Here is a 21,710-nt window from a genome sequence, read left to right on the forward strand (position 1 = left end):
TATATGGTCAATTTTGGAGAAAGTACCATGAGGAGCTGAGAAGAAGGTATATCCTTTTGCATTAGGGTAGGACGTTCTATAAATATCCGTTAAGTCCATTTGGCTCATGACTTCTCTTAGTCTGTCTATGTCTCTGTTTAATTTCTGTTTCCATGATCTGTCCATTGATGAGGTAGGGTGTTGAAGTCTCCTACTATTATTGTGTGAGGTGCAATGTGTGTTTTGAGCTTTAGTAAGGTTTCTTTTACATTATGTAGGTGCCCTTGTATTTGGGGCATAGATATTTAGGATTGAGAGTTCATCTTGGTGGATTTTTCCTTTGATAAATATAAAGTGTCCTTCCTTATCTTTTTTGATGACTTTTAGTTGAAAATTGACTTTATTTGATATTAGAATGGCTACTCCAGCTTGCTTCTTCCGACCATTTGCCTGGAAAGTTGTTTTCCAGCCTTTCACTCTGAGGTAGTGTCTGTCTTTGTCTCTGAGGTGTGTTTCCTGTAGGCAGCAGAATGCAGGGTCCTCGTTGCGTATCCAGTTTGTTAATCTATGTCTTTTTATTGGGGAGTTGAGGCCATTGATGTTGAGAGATATTAAGGAATAGTGATTATTGCTTCCTGTTATATTCATACGTGGATGTGTTATGTTTGTGTGCTTTTCTTCTCTTTGTTTTGTTGCCAAAACGATTAGTTTCTTGCCTCTTCTTGGGTATAGCTTGCCTCCTTATGTTGGGCTTTACCATTTATTATCCTTTGTAGTGCTGGATTTGTAGAAAGATATTGTGTAAATTTGGTTTTGTCATGGAATATCTTGGTTTCTCCATCTATGTTAATTGAGAGTTTTGCAGGATACAGTAGCCTGGGCTGGCATTTGTGTTCTCTTAGGGTCTGTATGACATCAGTCCAGGATCTTCTGGCCTTCATAGTTTCCGGCGAAAAGTCTGGTGTGATTCTGATAGGTCTGCCTTTATATGTTACTTGACCTTTTTCCCTTACTGCTTTTAATATTCTTTCCTTATTTTGTGCGTTTGGTGTTTTGACTATTATGTGACGGGAGGTGTTTCTTTTCTGGTCGAATCTATTTGGAGTTCTGTAGGCTTCTTGTATGCCTATGGGTATCTCTTTTTTTAGGTTAGGGAAGTTTTCTTCTATGATTTTGTTGAAGATATGTACTGGTCCTTTGGGCTGGGAGTCTTCACTCTCTTCTATACCTATTATCCTTAGGTTTGATCTTCTCATTGAGTCCTGGATTTCCTGTATGTTTTGGACCAGTAGCTTTTCCGCTTTACATTATCTTTGACAGTTGAGTCAATGATTTCTATGGAATCTTCTGCTCCTGAGATTCTCTCTTCATCTCTTGTATTCTGTTGGTAAAGCTTGTATCTACAGCTCCTTGTCTCTTCTTTTGGTTTTCTATATCCAGGGTTGTTTCCATGTGTTCTTTCTTGATTGCTTCTATTTCCATTTTTAATTCCTTCCACTGTTTGATTGTGTTTTCCTTTAATTCTTTCAGGGATTTTTGTGTCTCCTCTGTATGGGCTTCTACTTGTTTATTTATGTTTTCCTGAATTCTTTCATGCATTTTTACGATTCCTCTCTGTAGGCTTCTACTTGTTCTCTAAGGGAGTTCATCATGTCTTTCTTGAAGTTCTCCAGCATCATGATCAAATATGATTTTGAATCTAGATCTTGCTTTTTCTGGTGTGTTTGGATATTCCATGTTTTGTTTTGATGGGAGAATTGGGCTCGATGGTGCCATGTAGTCTTGGTTTCTGCTGCTTGGGTTCCTGCGCTTGACTCTCGCCATCAAATTATCTCTAGTGTTACTTTGTTCTGCTATTTCTGACAGTGGCTAAACTGTCCTATAGGCCTGTGTGTCAGGAGTGCTGTAGACCTGTTTTCCTCTCTTTCAGTCAGTTATGGGGACAGAGTGTTCTGCTTTCGGGCGTGTAGTTTTTCCTTTCTACAGGTCTTCAGCTGTTCCTGTGGACCTGTGCCTTGAGTTCACCAGGCAAGTCACTTGCAGCAGATAAGTTAGTCTTACCTGTGGCCCCGAGGCTCCAGTTCGCTCGCGGGGTTCTGCCCACGGGCTCTCTGCGGTGGCAGCGACCGGGAAGATCTGTGCCGCCTCTTCCGGGAGCCTCCGTGCACCAGGGTTCCAGATGGCCTCCGGTGTTTTCCTCTGGAATCAGCAATGTGTGTAGAGAGCAGTCTCTTCTGGTTTCGCAGGCGTGTCTGCCTCTCTGAAGGTTTAGCTCTCCCTCCCACGGGATTTGGGTGCAGAGAACTGTTTACCCGGTCTGTTTCCTTCAGGATCCGGCGGTGTCTCAGGCAGGGCTCCTGCTGCTCCTGGGCCCTCCCCCACAGGAACCCAGAGGCCTTGTACAGTTTCCTCTTGGGTCAGGGATGTGGGCAGGGGTGGGCAGTGTTGGTGGTCTCTTCCACTCTGCAGCCTCAGGAGTGCCCGCCTGACCAGGCGGGTAAAGTATATCTCCCACGGGTTCTGGGAGCAGAGAGCTGCTGGGCCGGGATCCGCGGGTGTGGGACTTCCGTAAACACAGGACGTGCCTGGTCCTAGAGGGATTCTGCCTCTGTTGTCCCGATTCCACCAGGCAAGTCACTTGCAGAGATAAGTTAGTCTTACCTGTGGCCCCGAGGCTCGAGTTCGCTCGCTGGGTTCTGCCCACAGGCTTTCCGCGTGGCAGCGACCGGAAGATCTGCGCCTCTTCCGGGAGCCTCCGTGCACCAGGGTTCCAGATGGCCTCCGTGTTTTCCTCCGGTCTGTTCCTTCAGGATCCGGGTGTCTCAGGCAGGGCTCCTGCTGCTCCTGTGGCCCCGAGGCTCGAGTTCGCTCGCGGGGTTCTGCCCACGGGCTCTCCGCGGTGGCCAAGAGCTTTATTTTTACATTGGATATTATTCTAAACCTCTTACAATCTGAAAAGTAATAAAATTTTAATGGTGAACTGTGACATTGTCTAATTTTCCTCATATAAAGTAAGGACAGTCAGTGAATCTAGCACTAAATTCTGATAAATGATTTATTTTTCTTACAAATTAAGTATAAATAAATTATATAATGTTGTTAGTTCTTTCTCCAATTTCTTTCACTCAGAATAAAGACCACAAATACTGTTGCATGAATAACAGATTCGTCCTTTTATTATGCTGAGCAGTAATTCATTTTAGAGTTAAACATAACATTGGTTCACCCACTGATGGACATCTGGATCATTCTGTCAGGAGTAGGCTGCTTTGAGGGCCATCTGTAGATGGACTAGACTAGATTTTCTTTTATAATTCTGGTTACAGTTTGCAAAACTTTACAGAAGAGGCAATATATCAATGTTTATCAGTGTTGGGAATGCATATAACTTTGACATAGAAATCCACCCAAAGGACTTTTCATACATAGTTTGAGATTTGTAAAACCCAAGCTTATTTGTGTTGTGATAAAGATGGGGACACAAAATGTTCTTCATTAAAGGATTGATTTAATGGATGGTGTCACATCTGTATTAGAGTGACATGTAGCCTTAAGGAGAAAGAGCATTAATATGTACCCAGATGTCATATTTTCTATGATCATGCTAAAAGATAAAACAAAGGGTCTATAAAAGAAAATAACAGGTGATATTTGTAATTGCTAAATGAAATAGATATGGAGTAAATTAAAAAACCGTTGGCAGTTGTTATTTCAGGGGAAATTGCAGACTATTTTAATTTCTTACTCATATAGTTTTATATTTTACTGTTTCGGTAGTGTTAGTAAACCACTTTTACTTTCAAAGTCACTTGTATCTTTGTACCTTCTCCTGGGATGTAATTGAGGTGGAAATGAGTATATAAAAGCTATTCTAATTAAAAAACAATAATTTGCTTGTTTTGTTAGTACCAACACAGGACGAAGGCTAGGATTAGAAATTAAAAAAAAAAAAGATGTTGCATTTGACCCAATTTCTTGCAGTACATTTCTCTGATAGGATCACATAGACACAGAGGGTTGTAAGACATTAAATATAAGGCTGGCAACAACCAATACTTTTTCCTCTGGCTACCACACCTACATATTTAACTGTCTGCTAAAACATCTCTTAAACATCAGACATCAGATGGCAGTTATCCAAGATAATCTCATTCTCCCACATCCTCCATTCTCACCCCACTGGGTCTCCTTTCATCTTCCCTTCTCTTTTTTAAGCTGGGGACCGAACCCAGGGCCTTACGCTCGCTAGGCAAGCGCTCTACCGCTGAGCTAAATCCCACCCCTCATCTTCCCTTCTCTAGAGTCAGACATAACCAAACTCTACCATTGTCTCCTTAAAAGCATGATTATAACCAGCCTGATAGACTATAGTCTCCTTTTTTCAAATTTAATGTATTTGTCATAGAGTATTAGCTATGATGTGTGTGTGTGTGTGTGTGTGTGTGTGTGTGTAAGACATAACATAAACTAGAATTTTTATCATTTATCCAACATTCCAATTTAATTGGGTATCCAGAATTTTTATTACAGCCTTATTGGCTGTAATTTTAATCTAATAAACTGAATCATTGGGTTGGTTCATAGCAACTGAGTTGGATTCCTCTGTCCTCATTTGGTGAGCTGCTATGACGCCCAAAACAATGACATTACACACCTAACGGTTCCAAAATACTTGATTGGTTCTCATGACAAAGTTGTATGTAAAATAGAACTGGTTTTACAAATCTTACAAACGTTTCCTGGCAAAACATAAAACTGTTGAGCCAAGATCTCAGTACCTTCAGGTCTTTTCAATGAAAACAAACAAGGTTCTATTAAGCTAAAGCATTTTCAAGTCTCACTCAGTATAAGCAAGTGGAGATGATCTGCTGGCTTTGCATACCGTTACACTAATTAGAAATGACATGTTCCTAAAATTTTGCTCAGGCATTTCCTGTCACAGGAGAGTCTGGCTGTGTGACAGGGACAGGACAGGAATATCTGCCTCAAGGGAATATTCTGTTTGAACTACAAGGAAAGATATTTCTCCCTGGTGGCTTGGCCACCTGCCATATGTACCCTGAAGAAATTCCCTGTTATTTGTGCTCTTTCCCAATGTTATTAACTTACCCATACAAATTAATGCATGCTACCTTATGAAAGTCATATGTTTTAAGTATCCATTGGAATTATAAACCAATTATAAAAAAAAGAAGCACTGGAATAAAGGTTAGTGTTACAGTTTCTTAAAATTAGAGTCGTTCTTCAGTTTTATAGTTGCACAACTAATTATTTTGCTTTTATATAACAGAATAATTAGTTGTGAAGCCATAAAACTGAACAAAGTATTTTGTGTTCCTTTGGGAAAATTAAGTGTATTGCCTAGTCATTTTAATTCACTTAAAACAAGTGCTATAAATAACTCCCAGCAATTTCCAAATTGGTAGAGATTTTAAGGGATGTGTTATGTAACATACCTGCAGGAGCTCTCATGCATACTCCTGAATTTTCATACTAAAAGCCAGGGGGAAACCATTTGCTGTCTGGATAGATGGAACATTTAATCCTTTTCTTTCTTTTTTTTTTCTTTTACAAATACCATCCCAAGGAAGCCTCATATGTGTTCCATATTATTTAGGTGGTAGAACACAAGAGAAGTTTCTTAATGTGTTCTCAATAAGCTTTATCTGTAAACGATAATTCAGAAAAGAGCCTTCATTCCTTTGTTAACTTGAGGAGGCATATGGTCATATATTTCAAAGTATCATTTTGCCCCACATTTTCCTAATCTACATCTAAACCCTGGCATTGGAGATCACCCGCAAAGTAATACTACATTTTCCTTCAGTCTGGTAACATCATTTTCACGTAAATTCACTTCAAAACTTAAATGGGTCACAAATTACGGACTATTTCCATTCAGCTCTGGTCAATGTCCTGGAAAGTGAACTGTAAGTGGGATGGATCTCTTTGCAGCCGAGTGCCTTAGTCGCATAGCTGAGCTTAGAAATACGCATGCGCTCAGTGAGAACCTTGCCTGAGGTTTCAGTGTTTTTCAGTGGCGAGTGTGGCCCAGAGTCAAGGAGAGATTGCATCCTCCTCTGTGTTCCAGTCTTCTTCCTGACACTGCCAGCCCAGTAAGGCAAGGGGAGGGCGCCACGGGAAATGAAAGCTAGGGTACCATTTTGTCAGATCTTCTCTAATACACCTCTTTCTGGGAAAATGCAGATTAGAGAATGTCACTGGGACCTAGACACCTGAGTCAAGCTGCTCTCTGAATCGGCTTGACCTGGTGTAGAATATAAAATAAAAGGACTCCTTACACCAGCCCCCCAAGCGGGAAGCTTTTCTCTGATTCTTGTGCCTGTTACCTCTTAGGGATAATATCGCCAACACCAGTTAAATCATTGACTAATACACTTCCTGACTGCAGAACACTCACGTGAGAGACAGTCCTTCCATAGCAGGTGGGGCAGCAATTAAAGAGTGTGCTAAAGCTAAAATGTGTAAGTTGGATCTGAAGGTTTCTGTCTCAGTGCGTCCTGCTTTTCTTCAGTCTTTAAATACAGTGTATCTGATTTTGTCTTTAATTGTAAGTGATACAGTGTTTACAATACTACTGATACTGTGTCTGTCTCAAGAGGTGACATGTGTCTAACAACTTTAATGAGCTTATAGAAATACTTAAAAGTATGCTCTGGAATTTTATCGCTGCAGACAATGAATTTTATTACCATTATCAATGCCTGACAATCCTAATTAAAAAGCAGCGCATCGACCAAGTGCTAATGCTCACTGCGGTGTATGCTGGACTTTGGAACACGTCACTGCTCACGCCCCCTTCACTTCTCCCCATTCGTTCCTATTATCCCGAGTGCACATTGCTTCCCACGCCTGCTCAGGACTTCCCCGAGTCTACCATCATTTTCAGGCTTCACAAAGTGGCTGAAAGCTATGCCGATGGTTTCCAGTCTAAGTCAATTACAAACAAAGATGCTATTTGGCACCCACATCTCATTTCTACATGAACACAACTTTTATTTGTCTTGAGCAAATAGGTAGGAGTAGATAAATGGATTTCTCGAGTACATGTGGGTTTAGCTTTGTTGAAAGCTGTTATCTTGTTTCCTCAAGTGGCTGCACCATTCCCACTGGCAACGCTCAAGTTTCCAATGTTCTATGTTCTTGCCTACATTTTATATTGTTTGTGTTTTTTTTTAATTTCACATTCTAGTAAGTTTGCAGGTTAATCTAATTATTATCATAATTTGATTTCCTTCATGATGTTGTTTCATATTTCCCGCACATGCATATGTATGGACATACCTGCCCAAGTATTTTAGTGATTTTTAATATTTCTTTTCTGTGTTAACCACCTCAGGAGATCTGTACACATTCTGGATAGGAAGGTTTTTGTCTGATAAGTGAGTTTCTTGCAAGCAATTTCTCCCAGTCGATTTGTCTTTTTATTTCCTTTCACGGAATTTTTAATGAGTTCCTCTCTCCTTCTTTAACACTATGTTTTAGTTTGTCCTCCATTTCTTGTCCCTTATATTAGCAAATTCTAATTTTAATTAAAAAATCATAACTTCCAGTATTGGAAGAAATATAAGAAAAGCAACTAAAGATAGGATGATTCTATTAAAAAAAATTTACTTGGAGAATATAACAACTGGGAACTCTTTTGGCTAAAAGTATCAGAAAAAAAATCTCACTTTGCTGGCTTGACTTAAAAATACTATAAATACTATGTTTTAATTTTGATTTTATATATGGGTGTTTTGCCTACATGTGTATCTATGCACCAACTACGTGCCTGGTGCTATGGAGGACAGGAGAGGATGTCAGCTCCCCTGGAACTAGGATCTTATGTAGCTGTGAGCTGACATGTAGATGCTGGGTAGCCCATGCCCTCCACCACTAAGCTATTTCTCCGGTCCCCTTAAAGTACCATTTTTCATTATTGCAACGAGCAGAGTAATGAACAGCTGTATATCCCACAGACTTGGGGCCCTCATTGATCATATCTGATATGTATACATGTCTATGCCCTTTCTCTGGAAGTTGAAGGCTGCAACCACAGCTGGATATACAGACACTGGTAAAGAACACGAGGAAGGAAAAGGGCTCTCCTAGACACGTCTCACTTAATTCTAATTAAGTTGTCTGTGAACACAACTGAGTCAAGTTCCCAGATAAAACTGCGATGGGGAGATGAAATGCTGATTAATTATATCAGGATAGCATAGAAATATCTAAATAACATGAAAATTAAAAAGACAATGAAACTGTTGTATTATAATAGAAGAGAGAGAAAAAAATCAAAGTCTGGCATTGAAGGCAAAGAGTAAAAATACACTTGCAGCCATCTAAACATCTACATGTTAAAGACATCAATTCTAAAGTTCTTAGTTATGCAGGGAATGGTAATAATAGAAACAAAAGCTGTTTTAACTACTATAACTAGAGCATAATAAGAATAATGGGTTATGCCAACAAAATCATGTGCTTTATTTTTCTTTGCCCGCCTGCTTGACACATAGTGGAAAAGAGGTTCACAAGTAGCAAACTGCTAAAGTCTCCTAGGAAAGAGATTTGGGATGACAAATTTAGACCCAAAGCTTGATGTTTCTTCCCTACCTCTATATGCTGTTGAGGATTTTCAAGATTGAAAAGTGTACATTGAAAGCTTCTACGGTGGTGCTTAGCTTCTGTACCAATGAAAGCTCAAAGCAAAAAAGTCTTCTCTCGAGCTTTAGCTGTTTAGTTTTGCTCTAAATGACAATGCTATTGAAACCTGAGTTGATAAACTGAAGCCAAAGTGAAGATTCCATTTCATGTGTACTAGCTAGTCTCCTATTGGTAAAATTCTATACAGAAAAGTCAACTCATGTTTCAGTTTAAAGAAAAAGAAAATTATTTATCAAAATCTTAAAATAACTGACAGTTCCACCAGCCTCTGAGGACTGTACTATCCCTTCTATCTCAGGACACAAAAGTGACACCCCACTACCCCAATCTCCCACCTGCTGGGACCCCAGCAAACCAAGTAGCCATGGGCTCTGTCCCACCCTATCAGAGCTCAATCTTCCTTCTGATCCATCACTTCACCTGCAGTCTTGGATCAGCATATCAATCCCCACCCCACAGTTCTGCCTACCTCCCCTGAGGCCTGGTCTAATCTGGGACACGCAGCCCCACCTGCTCCCTGAATAGCTGTTCCAACCCAAGACACCCAGGCCAGAGACAACCCAAGACCAGAGACAACCAGATGGCAGAAGGCAAATGCATGAATATAATCACCAGAAGCCAATGCAATGTAGCATCATCAGAACCCAGCTCTGCTACTACAGCAAGCCCTAGATATCCTAACACACCTAAGGAGCAGGACAGCGACATTAAATCTCATCTCATGAAGTGATAGAGGCCTTTAAAGAGGGTATAAATAATTCCCTTAAAGAAATACAGGAAAATGCAACCAACAGGTAGAAGCACTTGAAGAAGAAACAAATAAATCCCTTAAAGAACTACAGGAAAATACAATCAAACAGGTGAAGAAAATTAACAAAAAGGTTCAAGACCTAAAAATGGAAATAGAAGCAATAAAGAAAATGCAAATAGAAGCATCCGTACAAATGGAAAACCTAGGAAAGAGAACAAGAACTACAGACAAAGCATCCCCAAGTGTATACAAAGGATGGAAAGAGAATCTTCTTAGGCATAGAAGATACCATGCATTGAAGAAATTGTTATTTCAGTAAAAAAAAAAATGCCAAATGTAAAAAGTACCTAACTCAAAACATCCAGGAATTTGGAACACTATGAAAAGACCAAACCTAAGAATAATAGTAACTAGAAAAAGACCAGAAAAAGAAAATCCTCCTGCCACATAATAATCAAAACACTAATATTAGAAGCTGGAAGGGGAAAAGGACAAGTAATGTGTAAAAACAGACCTATCACGATTACATCCACCTTCTAAACAGAGATTGTAAAATCCAGAAGATCCCACTCAAATGTCTTACAAACCCTAAGAGACCACAGATGCCAGCCCAGACTACTATACCCAACCAAACTCTCATTCACCATTGATGGAGAAACCCAAGTTATCCTATGACAAAACCAAGTTTAAACAATATCTTTCCACAAATCCTGTCTTACAGAGGACACTGTAAGGAAGATTCCAACACAAACAGTTTAACTGTACCCAAGAAAACACAAGAAATTAATCATCTCACAGCAATATCAAAAAAAAAGAAACACACACACACATACACACACAGACACAGACACATACACACACACACACACACACTACTACTACTACCTCCAGCAACAAAACAACAGGAACTAACAACCATTGATCATTAATATCTTTCAACATCAATGGACTCATTTACCAATAAAATGACACAGGCTAACTGACTGGATACATAAACAGGATCCATCTCTCCTACATACATGAAGCACACCTCAGAAACAAAGGTAAATGCTACCTAAGAGTAAAGGGCTGGAAAGTTTTTCCAAACAAACAAATTCAAGAAACATGTTGCCATTCTAAAATCTAATAAAATAGATTTTCAAACAAAAGTTATCAAAAAAGATTTGGAAGGACATTACATACTCATCAAAGGAAAAATCTACCAACATGGCATCTCAATACAGAACATTTATGCCCCAAGTGAAAGGGCACTCACATTCATAAAAGAAACTTTACTAAACCTCAAATCATGCACTGTACAGAATAATAGTGGGGAACTTCAAGACCCCACTCTTACCAATGGACAGGACATCAAAACAGAAACAATGAAACAGATGTTGTAAACCAAATAGATTTAACAGAACCTTTCATCCATAAACAAAACAATATACCTTCTTCTCACCACCTTATGGAACCTTGTCCAAAGTCAACCATATAGTAGGTCATCAAGCAAGCCAGAGATAAGAAGATTGAAATAACCCCTTGCATTTTTATCAGCTTATCACTGATAAAGGCTGGACTTTAACAACAGAAACAAGAGAAAGTTCACATGCTCCTGGAAACTGAATAGCTATCTATGCAATGTTCACTTGGTTAGTGAGGAAATCAAGAAATTAAAGACTTTAGAGAAGTCAATGAAAATTAGTATACAGCATACCCAAACGTATGGTACAAAATGAAAACAGTGTTAAGGGGAAAACTCGTAGCACTGAGTGCCTTCATAAAGAACTTGAAGAGATCTTACACTACCAACTTTACAGAACACTTGAAAGCTCTACAACGAAAAGAAGCAAACACTCCCAAGATGATAGTATGTGGTAGGAAATAATCAAAATCAGGGCTGAATCAATCAGTTACAAACTAAATAATACAAAAAACAAACAAACAAAAAAAACCAACAACACCACCAAGAGCGGGCTCTTCAAGAAAATCAACAAGATAGACAAACCCTTAGCCAAACTAACTAAAAGGCAAAGTGACAATATACAAATAACAAAAGGGAGACATAACAACAGTAACTGAGGAACTATAGCTCAAATGCCTATACTCCACAAAACTGGAAAACCTAAACAAAATGGATGATTTTCTACACAGATACCACTTACCAAAGTTAAATCAGATCATGTAAACTATCTAAACTGTCCTATAACTCCTAATGAAATAGTAGCAGTCATTAAAAGCCTCTCAATACAAAAAAAGCCCAGGGCCAGTTTTAGTTTAGTTGTCTCAAACTTTCAAACAAAAACTAATACCAATACTCCTCAAACTATCAGACAAAATAGAAACATAAGGAACACTACCTAGTTCAGACTATAAATCCTCAGTTACCCTCATGCTTAAATCACACAAAGATTCAACAAAGAAAGAGAGCTTCATAGAAATTTTACTTATGAACATCCACACAAAATTACTGAATAAAACTCTCACAAACCAAATCCAAGAACACATAAAAACATTATTTACCACAACCAAGAAGACTTAATCCCAGCGATTCAGGGATGGTTCAATGTATGGAATCCATTAATGTAATTCACTATATAAACAAACTCAAAGAATGATCATCTCATTAGATGCTGAAAAAGCCTTTGACAAAATCCCACACCTCTTCATGCTAAAAGTCTTGGAGAGATCAAAATCCAAGGCACATACCTAAACATAGTAAAAGCAATATACATCAAACCAATAGCCAGCATTGAATTAAAGGGAGAGAGAATTGAAGCAATCCCACTAAAGTCAAGGACAAGACAAGGCTGCCTAGTCTCTCCCTCTCTATTCAATATAGTACTTGAAGTTGTAGCTACAGCAATAAGACAACAAAAGGAGGACCAAGCTGATGCAAATTGGAAAGGAAGAAGGTAAGGGATCACTATTCACAGATGATAGGATAGTATAGATAAACAACCCCCAAAATTCTACCAGAGAACTCCTACAACTGATAAACAATTTGAGCCAAGTGGCTGAATACAAAATCAACAGAAAGAAATCAGTAACCTTCCTTTATAAAAATGCCAAAATACTAAAATGAAAACAACACACTTCACAATTGCTACAAATAATATAAAATATCTTGGTATAACTCTAACCAAGCAAGTGAAAGACATGTCTGACAAGAACTTCAAGTCCCAGAAGAAAGAAATTGTAGAAGATATCAAAGGGTGGAAAGATTCCCGATGCTCATAGATTACGAGGATTAACATAGTGAAAATGGCCATCTTACCAAAAGCAATCTGAAGATTCAACACAATTTGCATCAAAATTCTAACACAATTTTTACAGACCTTGAAAGAACAATTCTCAATTTCGTATGGAAAACAAAAACAAAAATAAAAACAAAAAAACAAACAAAAGAAGAGGATAGCCTAAAATATCCTGAACAATAAAAGGATTTCAGGAGACATCAACATCCATGACCTCAAGTTGGACTGCACAGCAATAGTGATAAAAGGAAAAAAAATTACCGTGCATTGCTACAGAGACAGGTTGATCAATGGAATAGGATCGCAGACTGAGAAATAAACCCACAAATCTATCGACGCTTGATTTTTGACAAAGCCAAAACCATACAGTTGAAAAAAAGAAAGCATCTTCAAGAAATGGTCTAACTGGGTGTCAGCATGTTGAAGAATGCAAATAGATCCATATTTATCACCCTGCACAAAACTTAAGTTGAATTGGATTAAGGACCTCAACATAAAACCGGATACAATGAATCTGGTAAAAGAGAAAGTAGGAATTAACCTTGAACACATTAGTGGAGGAGAAAATTTCCTGCACAGAACAGGTTTTAAGACCAATTTTAGAACAATTGATTTGTGGGACCTCATGAAACTGAAACGTTTCTGTAACGCAGAGGACACTGTCAGTAGGACAAAACAGCAGCCTACAGATTTGGAAAAGTTCTTCATTAACTAGACATCTGACAGAGGGTTAATATCCAAAATATATAAAGAACTCAAGAAGTTAGACTCTAACGAACCAAATAACCCAATTAAAACTGGGTTACAAAGCTAAACAGAGACTTCTCAACAGAGTTATTTCACATGGCTGAGAAGCACTTAAATGGTCAACATCCTTAGTCATCAGGGAAAAGCAAGTCAAAACAAGAGATTCCTGAGATTCCACCTCACACTGAGCAGAGTGGGTAAGATCAAAAACTCAAGCAACAGCACATGCTCATGAGGATGTGGAGCAGAGGGAACACTTCTTCATTGCTGGTGGCATTTCCAACTTGTACAACCACTCAGGAAATCAATCTGGCGGTTCCTCAAAAAATTAGAAATAGTTCTACCTGAAGACCCAGCTCTACTGCTCCTGAGCAAAGATCCAAAGGATGCTCAACCACACCACCAGGACATGTGCTCCACTATGCTCATAGCGAGCCAATCCCCGATACTATTAATGATACTCTGTTATGTTTCTAGACAGGAGTCTATCATGGCTGTCTTCTGAGAGGCTCTACCCAGCAACTGACTAAGAGGGATGCAGATACCACAGCCAAATAGTGAATGGAGTTTGGGGACTCTTGTTGAAGAATAGGGGGAAGGATTGCAGCCCCAAAGGGGAAAGGAACACTACAGGAAGATCAACACAGTCAACTAACCTGAACCCTTGGGGCTCTCAGAGACTGAACTACCAGCCAAAGAGCATACACGAACTGGATGTAGGCCTGCCCCCAACACACACACACACACACACACACACACACACACACACACACACACACACACACACACACACAGAGTTAGCAGATGTAGATCCCAAATAACTGGAGTGGGACCTATCCCCGAAGCCGTTGCATATCTGTGGAATACATTCTTCTAGCTGGGAAGCCTTGTTTGGCCTCCGAGTGAGGAAGCACCTAGTCCCACAGAAACTTGGTATGCCTGGGTGAGAGGATATCAGGGCTGGGGCTCACCCTCTCAGAGGAGAAGGGGAGGGGGACAGAGGGAGGGACTATGGAAAGGGGCAGCGATCTGGATGTAAAGTGAATAAATAAATAAAAAGAAAAGATTAAATAGCAATTCTGTGATGAAATCATGTTCTTTCAGTTTTGGAAAGGGATTGTTTCCTTTAGTGATTTAGCACAACAATATCAACCAACAAGAACCCCCAGAGCTCCCAGGGATTAACCACTAACCAAAGGGTACACATGGAGTGACCTATGACTCCAGCCACATATGTAGTAAGGATGGCCTTGTTGGACATCAGTGGGAGGAGAGGCCCTTGGCTATGGGAAGACTCAATGCCCCAGTGTCGGGGAATGCCAGGGTGGAGAGGCAGGAGTGGGTGGGTAGGTGGGAGAACACCCTTATAGGGAAGATGGGATAGGGGTTTTCCTGAAAAGAAACTGGGAAAGGGGATTGCATTTGAAACATAAATAAGTAAAATATCCAATAAAAAATGATTTAGCACAGCTGGCACACAGAATAACTCAGAAAAGAGTATTAGATAAACACATTTCAATGAACTATTTGAACCAACATACCACCATTGTTTTGTTTTTATCTAGTCGACTTACCTCTCTAAATTTTTAGCAACTTAGCAAAAGATCTAAATGCTCAAAATGTCACGGGATCTCTTGGAGTATTTCAAAGTTAGGAAATCGCTAATATTGAAATAGAAGGCAAAAAGGCACTAGACCTTCTAACAATGATCTAATATGCCTAGAAGTGCATGCTGCTCAATGGAATTTGCCTACAAATGTCACAGCTCAAAGTTATCTCACATCTGCGACAGGGGATTCAGAGGATAAGAAACCCCACTTTCCTTCGTCAAAGCACACACAACCATCTTCTCTTTTGCCTTTAGGAACCCTTTCTGGTGTCCAGCAAAATGAGTGTTTTTCCCTGATGATTTTCTTCAAAATAGGGAAGGGTATTTTTAGTTGTCCTTGACAAGAAAGGCACGCAAGGATGAATCACTTTCCCTTAGGAAATGAGAGGCACAGGAGGTTTATTAGGTTATCCACCCCATGCAGACTGAATATCTCAAAGATTTGACCTGACTGGATCACTAAACTCTGTTCCTCATTTCCCTTTTGAAGACCAAGCATTCCAAATCTACTGTGCTTTGTAGAAATAAAAAGACAGACAACAATATTGGATTGGTTTCGCTCAGTATGCTAGCATTATAAAAAGTTTATCATGCTATCTCCCTCACTTTTGCTCGGAGTCATGGATTTGGGGGTCGGGGAGGATTGCGGATACAGAATTGGTGCAGCTACCACTTGCTGAAAGGCAGCAGACATTGCCAAGTATCTCCAGAGAACAAATTGGTCCCCAGTTGAGAGCCCTAGCTGTTCATATATTGTTTATCCTGGGAGATTTTTCCCCAAAGACCCCAGGGTCAAATAAGATGAGCAATGTCATGACAGTAGTGCTATTAGCAAACTTTCAGTTATCTAACTACATATGGCAAACTGTTATGTTCTTATCCAGTCGTCATAAAAGACTCACCGCTTTAAGGCACATTTTCCAATTGAGAACATTGAGCCCCAGGGAAATCAAGCACTTAACTGACCAACATCATACAATTGGAAAACTGAACAGCCAGCCTGGGGTTGTTTTCAGGCCGTCTCCAGAGCCTGTGCAATCATCTAGACAGTTCTGCCCTTTTGGAATCCTGGTTTTTAATTGAAAATTCAAATCTGAATATTGAGGATAATTATTTTTAGTCTGCAATAGTTATTAAGTATTTACATTTTCTCCCTAACAAAAAAACGACCTTTTGCCCTAATCAGTTGATGACAATCTTTTAATTATTTGCTAAGTGATGGTCTCTATAAACATCTGCGAATGCAAACAAAGAAATCACTAATCAACATGACCCCCAGCAAGTTCAGAAAGCCAGGCACTCTAGGAGAGATGTGGGAAACATTTATTCAGGGAGAAAAATCTTGAATTAGACCTTTGAATATCCTCATAAACTTTGGTAAACAAATGCCCACCAGGTAGAGAAATATTTCTGTCAGCATTATAGGGATGTTCAAAGACCTCAAAGACCTGGACCAGTGGAAGGGTTCATTATGGACCTTGCAAGAGCCAGGAACACAGGAGAGGTTAAAAATGAAGAAGAGACTTGGTTCTTCACAGTGAGTGATTTCTGGACTGTTTTGTCACTTGAGGGCAGAGGATAGCCAAAATCACACTAGACACACGGTCAGGTCGGTACTTGGCCAGACAGCTGAGGTGAAGGTGTTTTATAACTGTGAGACTATGTGCATGAGCGAGGAACATTGAGCAAGAGATAATGAGTTAGGAGTGGAAAACGTGTCTGATGAGAGAGCTTATTAACAAGAGAAGCAAGGCAGGGGAGGAGGGATTCCTCCTCTTAGTCAGCTATGAAAATAAATAAGTAGAATATATTTGTGCAAGAGCTATCAAGGAAGCAAAACAATGTACTTCCAGGGACTGTGGCTTGGCAGCCATTTTAGGAACCTGCAGAATATGGAGTAACACACTTCTGAATTGTCCTACTATATATAGATTTCCCTTGGAAACTGAACATCGGAATGATTTAGTCAAGGCTCAAAGCTACAAGATAGGTTCTAACTTACATATCTTCCTCTCTGAGCTAGACCATTGCAACAGTTTACCTCTGAGAACATCAGCTGGGTAATCTGAGTCAGGAGAGCTAGAGGCCCAACCCAATGTACTTGAGAAAAGGTGAGCCAGCTAAACATGTTGGGAGACACTGGTCCCAAATCTTAGTAAAACGGTTGATGAATGGTGAATTAATGAATTTTTGTGTCTTTTTAAAGAAGCTTTGGCTCATGTAATTAAAATAAGAGTAATTAAAAGAAAGAAATACTCTTTTTTAGACATTTAGTGGCAGTTTTTCTACTTGATTCTGTCAGAAAATAATAATTCATCCCTCTCTCCAAAATAAAACAAATGGACTTCTTAATCTCTATGTAATATTGATAGATTTTTTATAACTTCATTAATTTCAAAATAAACATAGAGTCTAACATTTTGAACTTCTTTTTCTCTTTTGGTCAAGTATCTTCCTCAAAGTAAACCACTAAAACTCACTCCCCACATTTCAGTTTTTGTAAGATGAAGCATTTTTTGGTTTTGTTTTTAATCATCAATATAAAGATTTCAAGATCTTCTCAGACGTTTAGGAGGAAACAGTTTTGCTGACTGTGTTTTAACAATGTCTTCTATCGTGTGTCTAAAACACTAATGAGTTGTATTATTTGCTGTTTAATGAGTGCCGTTAAGAGACCAGACCCTTGAAACTTTTATTTCAAAAAAGAAAGAAAGAAGGAAGGCAGGGAGGAGGGGAAGAAAGAAAGAAAACCTATTTAGTAAACATTTCTTACCCATTTTTCAGACTGACAGAAAGATGGAAAGTATTATGAATCAGCCTCATGGTTCCGCAAGGAACCAGCTTAAGTCCATTAGACAGAAAATGCTACTTAAAGGTCCTCCAAGTTCACAGCCTCCTTTCTGTTTCATCCTAACTTTATCAGTGCATCATGGAAACTGCTACATAAATTTATAAACTCTCACGTTACTCGTTTCTCTAGAATACCATTTTTACCTACATGCATAAAAGGCTATTTATTTGAGTATCTTGTTTACTTATGAAAATGTTTGGCTCTGAAAATTCAAAATTATAAATGTGTATCATTAATAGGAGCACCCCTCCTTGAAATTCAAGCCAAATTAAAAATACTGTTATCTTAGCTTGGTGGAATATCGATTTCAAAAATTACATGTAAAGTTTTGCCACATTCAAGCCATACTGTTCATGCAACTTAAGAGCATAATTTTATAGATAGAACTACATACATACACATATATATACAAAAATATTAAAATTATTGATAGACTCCTGTAGAATCAGAAATAAAAGGGCTATTGTAGTTAATCAATATGTACAGATTAAAAAATTCTAAATAACCGCAATTGCCTCCCCGCCCCCATATATACACACACAAAGTAGGAGGTATATTTGGTCCAAACCACCAAGATGACTGATTCAACCTGTTGTGACAGAAAGTATCCATTCTAAAATGAAAATCTGTCCTCCTATCTGTAATGAAAGAATTGATGTTCTTATGATATTCTTACATGCTCTTTTTTTTTTCACATGACTATTTTAGGTGTATCAATACATGCATGAAACGATTACTGTTAATGGCTGCCCTGAATTCCGTGCGAGGGCCACAGCAAAGGTAAGGTTTGAGTAACTTTAAATGAACACTTGACCCCAGTGATGTAGTAATTGATTGTGCGCGTGTGTGTTTCAGGTATTCTCGTGTGTACACTGTAAGAGAATTTAGACCTCAGTGGCAGCCCAGAGTCTAGAACCAGTACTACTCACCAGGTAAAAATCCTAATGGAAAAACTGACCTTTTCTGCTGCTTCTGTAGCTTAAGGAAGGAGAATGATTTCATTAAAATCACAAAATGTCCATTTGGCACAAGCAAATCTGCTGCTCCACTGTATTGAGTTCTACATGGTTTCTGGTACATCCTGCGGATGCAAAAGATCCCATAGCCTATGTAGAGCATGAAAACTCATTTGCTCAGGCCAAAAGCCCTGATGTAAGTCAGACATGGAAAGGCTTCACCTGACTCCCCTGAGCCAACACCCTTCTTTGTCCTCAGCTGGGCAATGGGCCACTTGCTAAGAGTGGCAATGACCTAACGGAAGGCCTGGCACCTTTGTGGCAGTCCCCACTTTTGTTCTGTAAAGGATCAAACCCGGAGACTACAGAGGTCCCATTGGAGAGGATACAGAAAAAGGATTTTGACATTTTCTAGAAGATGGATCACTAGGAAACAGTAGTGGTTATCCGAAGTCACACGTGCAGCTCTTGTTTTTACAAATACAGAAATGTTTAAACAGAACACAACTTTGCTCGTAAAGGGCATGTAACTTTGTAATCATGCCAAGAAGTGAGAACCCCTGAGAATAACCAGAAATTTTCATTCAACTCCTTTATCACCTCTTGTTTGATTTCTCCTGATATTTTCAGTTTTCACTCTGTAACTAAACACTGTTGACGTGTAAGGTTCTTCCCGTTCCTCTTCCTCTTCTTCTTCCTCTTCCTCCTCTTCTTCTTTTCTTTCTCTTCCTCCTCCTCCTTTCCCTTCTTCATCTTCCTCTTCCTTCTCCTCTTCTTCCTCCTCTTCTTTTCCTTCCTCCTCCTTCCCCTTCCCCTTCCCCTTCCTCTCCTTCTCCTCCTCTTCCTCTTCCTCTTTTTCTTAGTTTCTTTCTAACCCCAGCAAATAAAGAGTATGATTACCATTACCTCATGCTTTGCTTGTTCTGAAGTGGAACACACAGAGAAAAATTATCCCTACATGGTTTAATTAAGGGGAAAGTGAATTATGTAGTGTTTTTACCATTCTCATTTCTTATTCATGTAGAACAGCAGGATAGCAGCATAATGTTGCAATAGCACAATATTTTTTTTTCTGGTTGTTTCTGGGCTGTCTGCATTGCATCCATGTCAGCCATTAAAACCCCTGCATGACAACAGGGCTTGCATGAGCAAATGCATGTAGCTAAAACCAAGCCATTATTTCCATGCCATTCCCTCTCTCTCATTAAACGCAGGCAGTAGCATAATGCTAAACTGATGTGATAATGCGGTGTGTGGATAAAGAACGTACAGTAGTTGGAAATCAATATTTTCACAGTGTTGAGAGTAAATCGCTTTATACTAGACATCTAATCAACTGTGGTTGAGGCAAGCTAATGGGAGTGGAATACAAGAAGCAGGCAGAGAGTCTTTGCTTGATTGAAACTACTATTGTATTCCTGTTGGGTGGGAACTGATGGTAAGTTGACTTCTTGAATTCAAAGAAACTACTACGTTAATCTTAAAATAAAGCTACTACCATATTAAATAAAATTTTGTATGTCTAGGTATAATTCCCCAAGCCAGTCATTTTTCTCATATCATTGTACTAGGTGGCATGTCAGTGTAGCATTAAGAGAGATATAATCAATGACCTAATAAGACATCATGCATAGTAACATAGACTACAGGTATGAGACAGCAATCCTATCTTTTAATCTAGCACTTCCTTTTTATTTTATTTTCATTTAGGCATCCTGGATTTAAAACATAAAAATCTTTATATTTACTGGACCAGCGGTTCAGTAATAGCAAGATGTTTTCATGAACGTATACATACAAACTTGCTTACCGGTCTGTTGAATAAGAATTGATGGATATGTATTGAAGTAACAACTTAGACTGTGCACCATAGCAAGAGCATGGGAAAGTGCGCCCCTGCTTCAATGATCAACATGTATTCAATAATTACACTAGGTTGTATGTGTACAAATATTTGGAGTCGCTGATCAGGATTTACATGTAGCTGATGGACCTCTGAAAGAATTTACATTGATTTTGGTTTTGGTTTCATTTTTGTTGGAGATAAGCCTTGAAAAGGTAAAAATAACTAGGTGAGGGTTTACCGAAGAAGAGAGTCATATACCACATCTAGAAGAAGCTATCCTGTGCTCTTCCTTCGACAGGAGAATGCTAGAGAGATGTCTAGGACAGTGTTCCCCGAAGATCACACGCTCAGCCTTACTTCCCATGTTCTATTACCAAAAGAACATCTTCTCTTTCAGGCAACAGTTGCAGCTTTTGCAGCCAGTGAAGGCCACTCCCACCCTCGGGTAGTCGAACTGCCAAAGACTGATGAAGGCCTGGGTTTTAACGTGATGGGAGGGAAGGAACAGAATTCTCCAATTTACATCTCCCGCATCATCCCTGGAGGGGTGGCTGAGAGACACGGAGGCCTCAAAAGAGGAGACCAGCTGCTATCAGTGAACGGAGTGGTATGTTGATGAAATACCCAGAGATTTTTCTTCTCCCTAAGTACATTCCCCACTCCCTCACCCCCACCCCATTACTGAAGCCAATGTTGAGATTATAGTACGGACAGCAATTTTATATCCATCTCTAACTGGCTTCCAGGACTTGGATGGGTATAAACCTATAAAGGCAGTAATTTCATATCTTTAGATCTCATTTCATCTTGCACAAGTATGATAAATATCAACAGTGAGGACATCAGAAAATCATGCCAAGAAATTATCACATAGGCTTTCCTTCTCGGAATACTGCTATTAAGTGGATGTTTGGAAGAATATGATTTCAATGCCATTTTCGTCTCAAATTCTTACAAACAGTTGAGTTTGAGGTTCTGTTCCGTTTCAGTTAGTTAGCTATTTAATTAGTTAGTTCATTTGCTCATTTGTTTTGCTAAGCACCGAACCCAGAGCTGTGTGTATGC

General features: G+C 39.3%; 1 protein-coding gene across 2 annotated transcripts in view; it reads left to right on the forward strand.

The window, feature by feature from the left end:
- Positions 1-21,710, forward strand: part of Lin7a (lin-7 homolog A, crumbs cell polarity complex component) — a 157,307-nt gene that overhangs the window by 97,095 nt on the left and 38,502 nt on the right. The window contains exons 2-4 of one of the 2 annotated variants that reach the window (XM_032912135.1): positions 18,552-18,623; positions 18,699-18,775; positions 21,043-21,252. In XM_032912135.1, the coding sequence (XP_032768026.1) occupies positions 21,136-21,252 (117 nt within the window). In that variant the 5' untranslated portion in view covers positions 18,552-18,623; positions 18,699-18,775; positions 21,043-21,135. The remainder of the gene's footprint in view (positions 1-18,551; positions 18,624-18,698; positions 18,776-21,042; positions 21,253-21,710) is intronic. The other variant, XM_032912126.1, reaches the window with a different exon arrangement.

This window comes from Rattus rattus, chromosome 1 (genome assembly GCF_011064425.1).
Source record: "Rattus rattus isolate New Zealand chromosome 1, Rrattus_CSIRO_v1, whole genome shotgun sequence".
In the NCBI taxonomy this organism is placed as follows: Eukaryota; Metazoa; Chordata; class Mammalia; order Rodentia; family Muridae; genus Rattus; species Rattus rattus.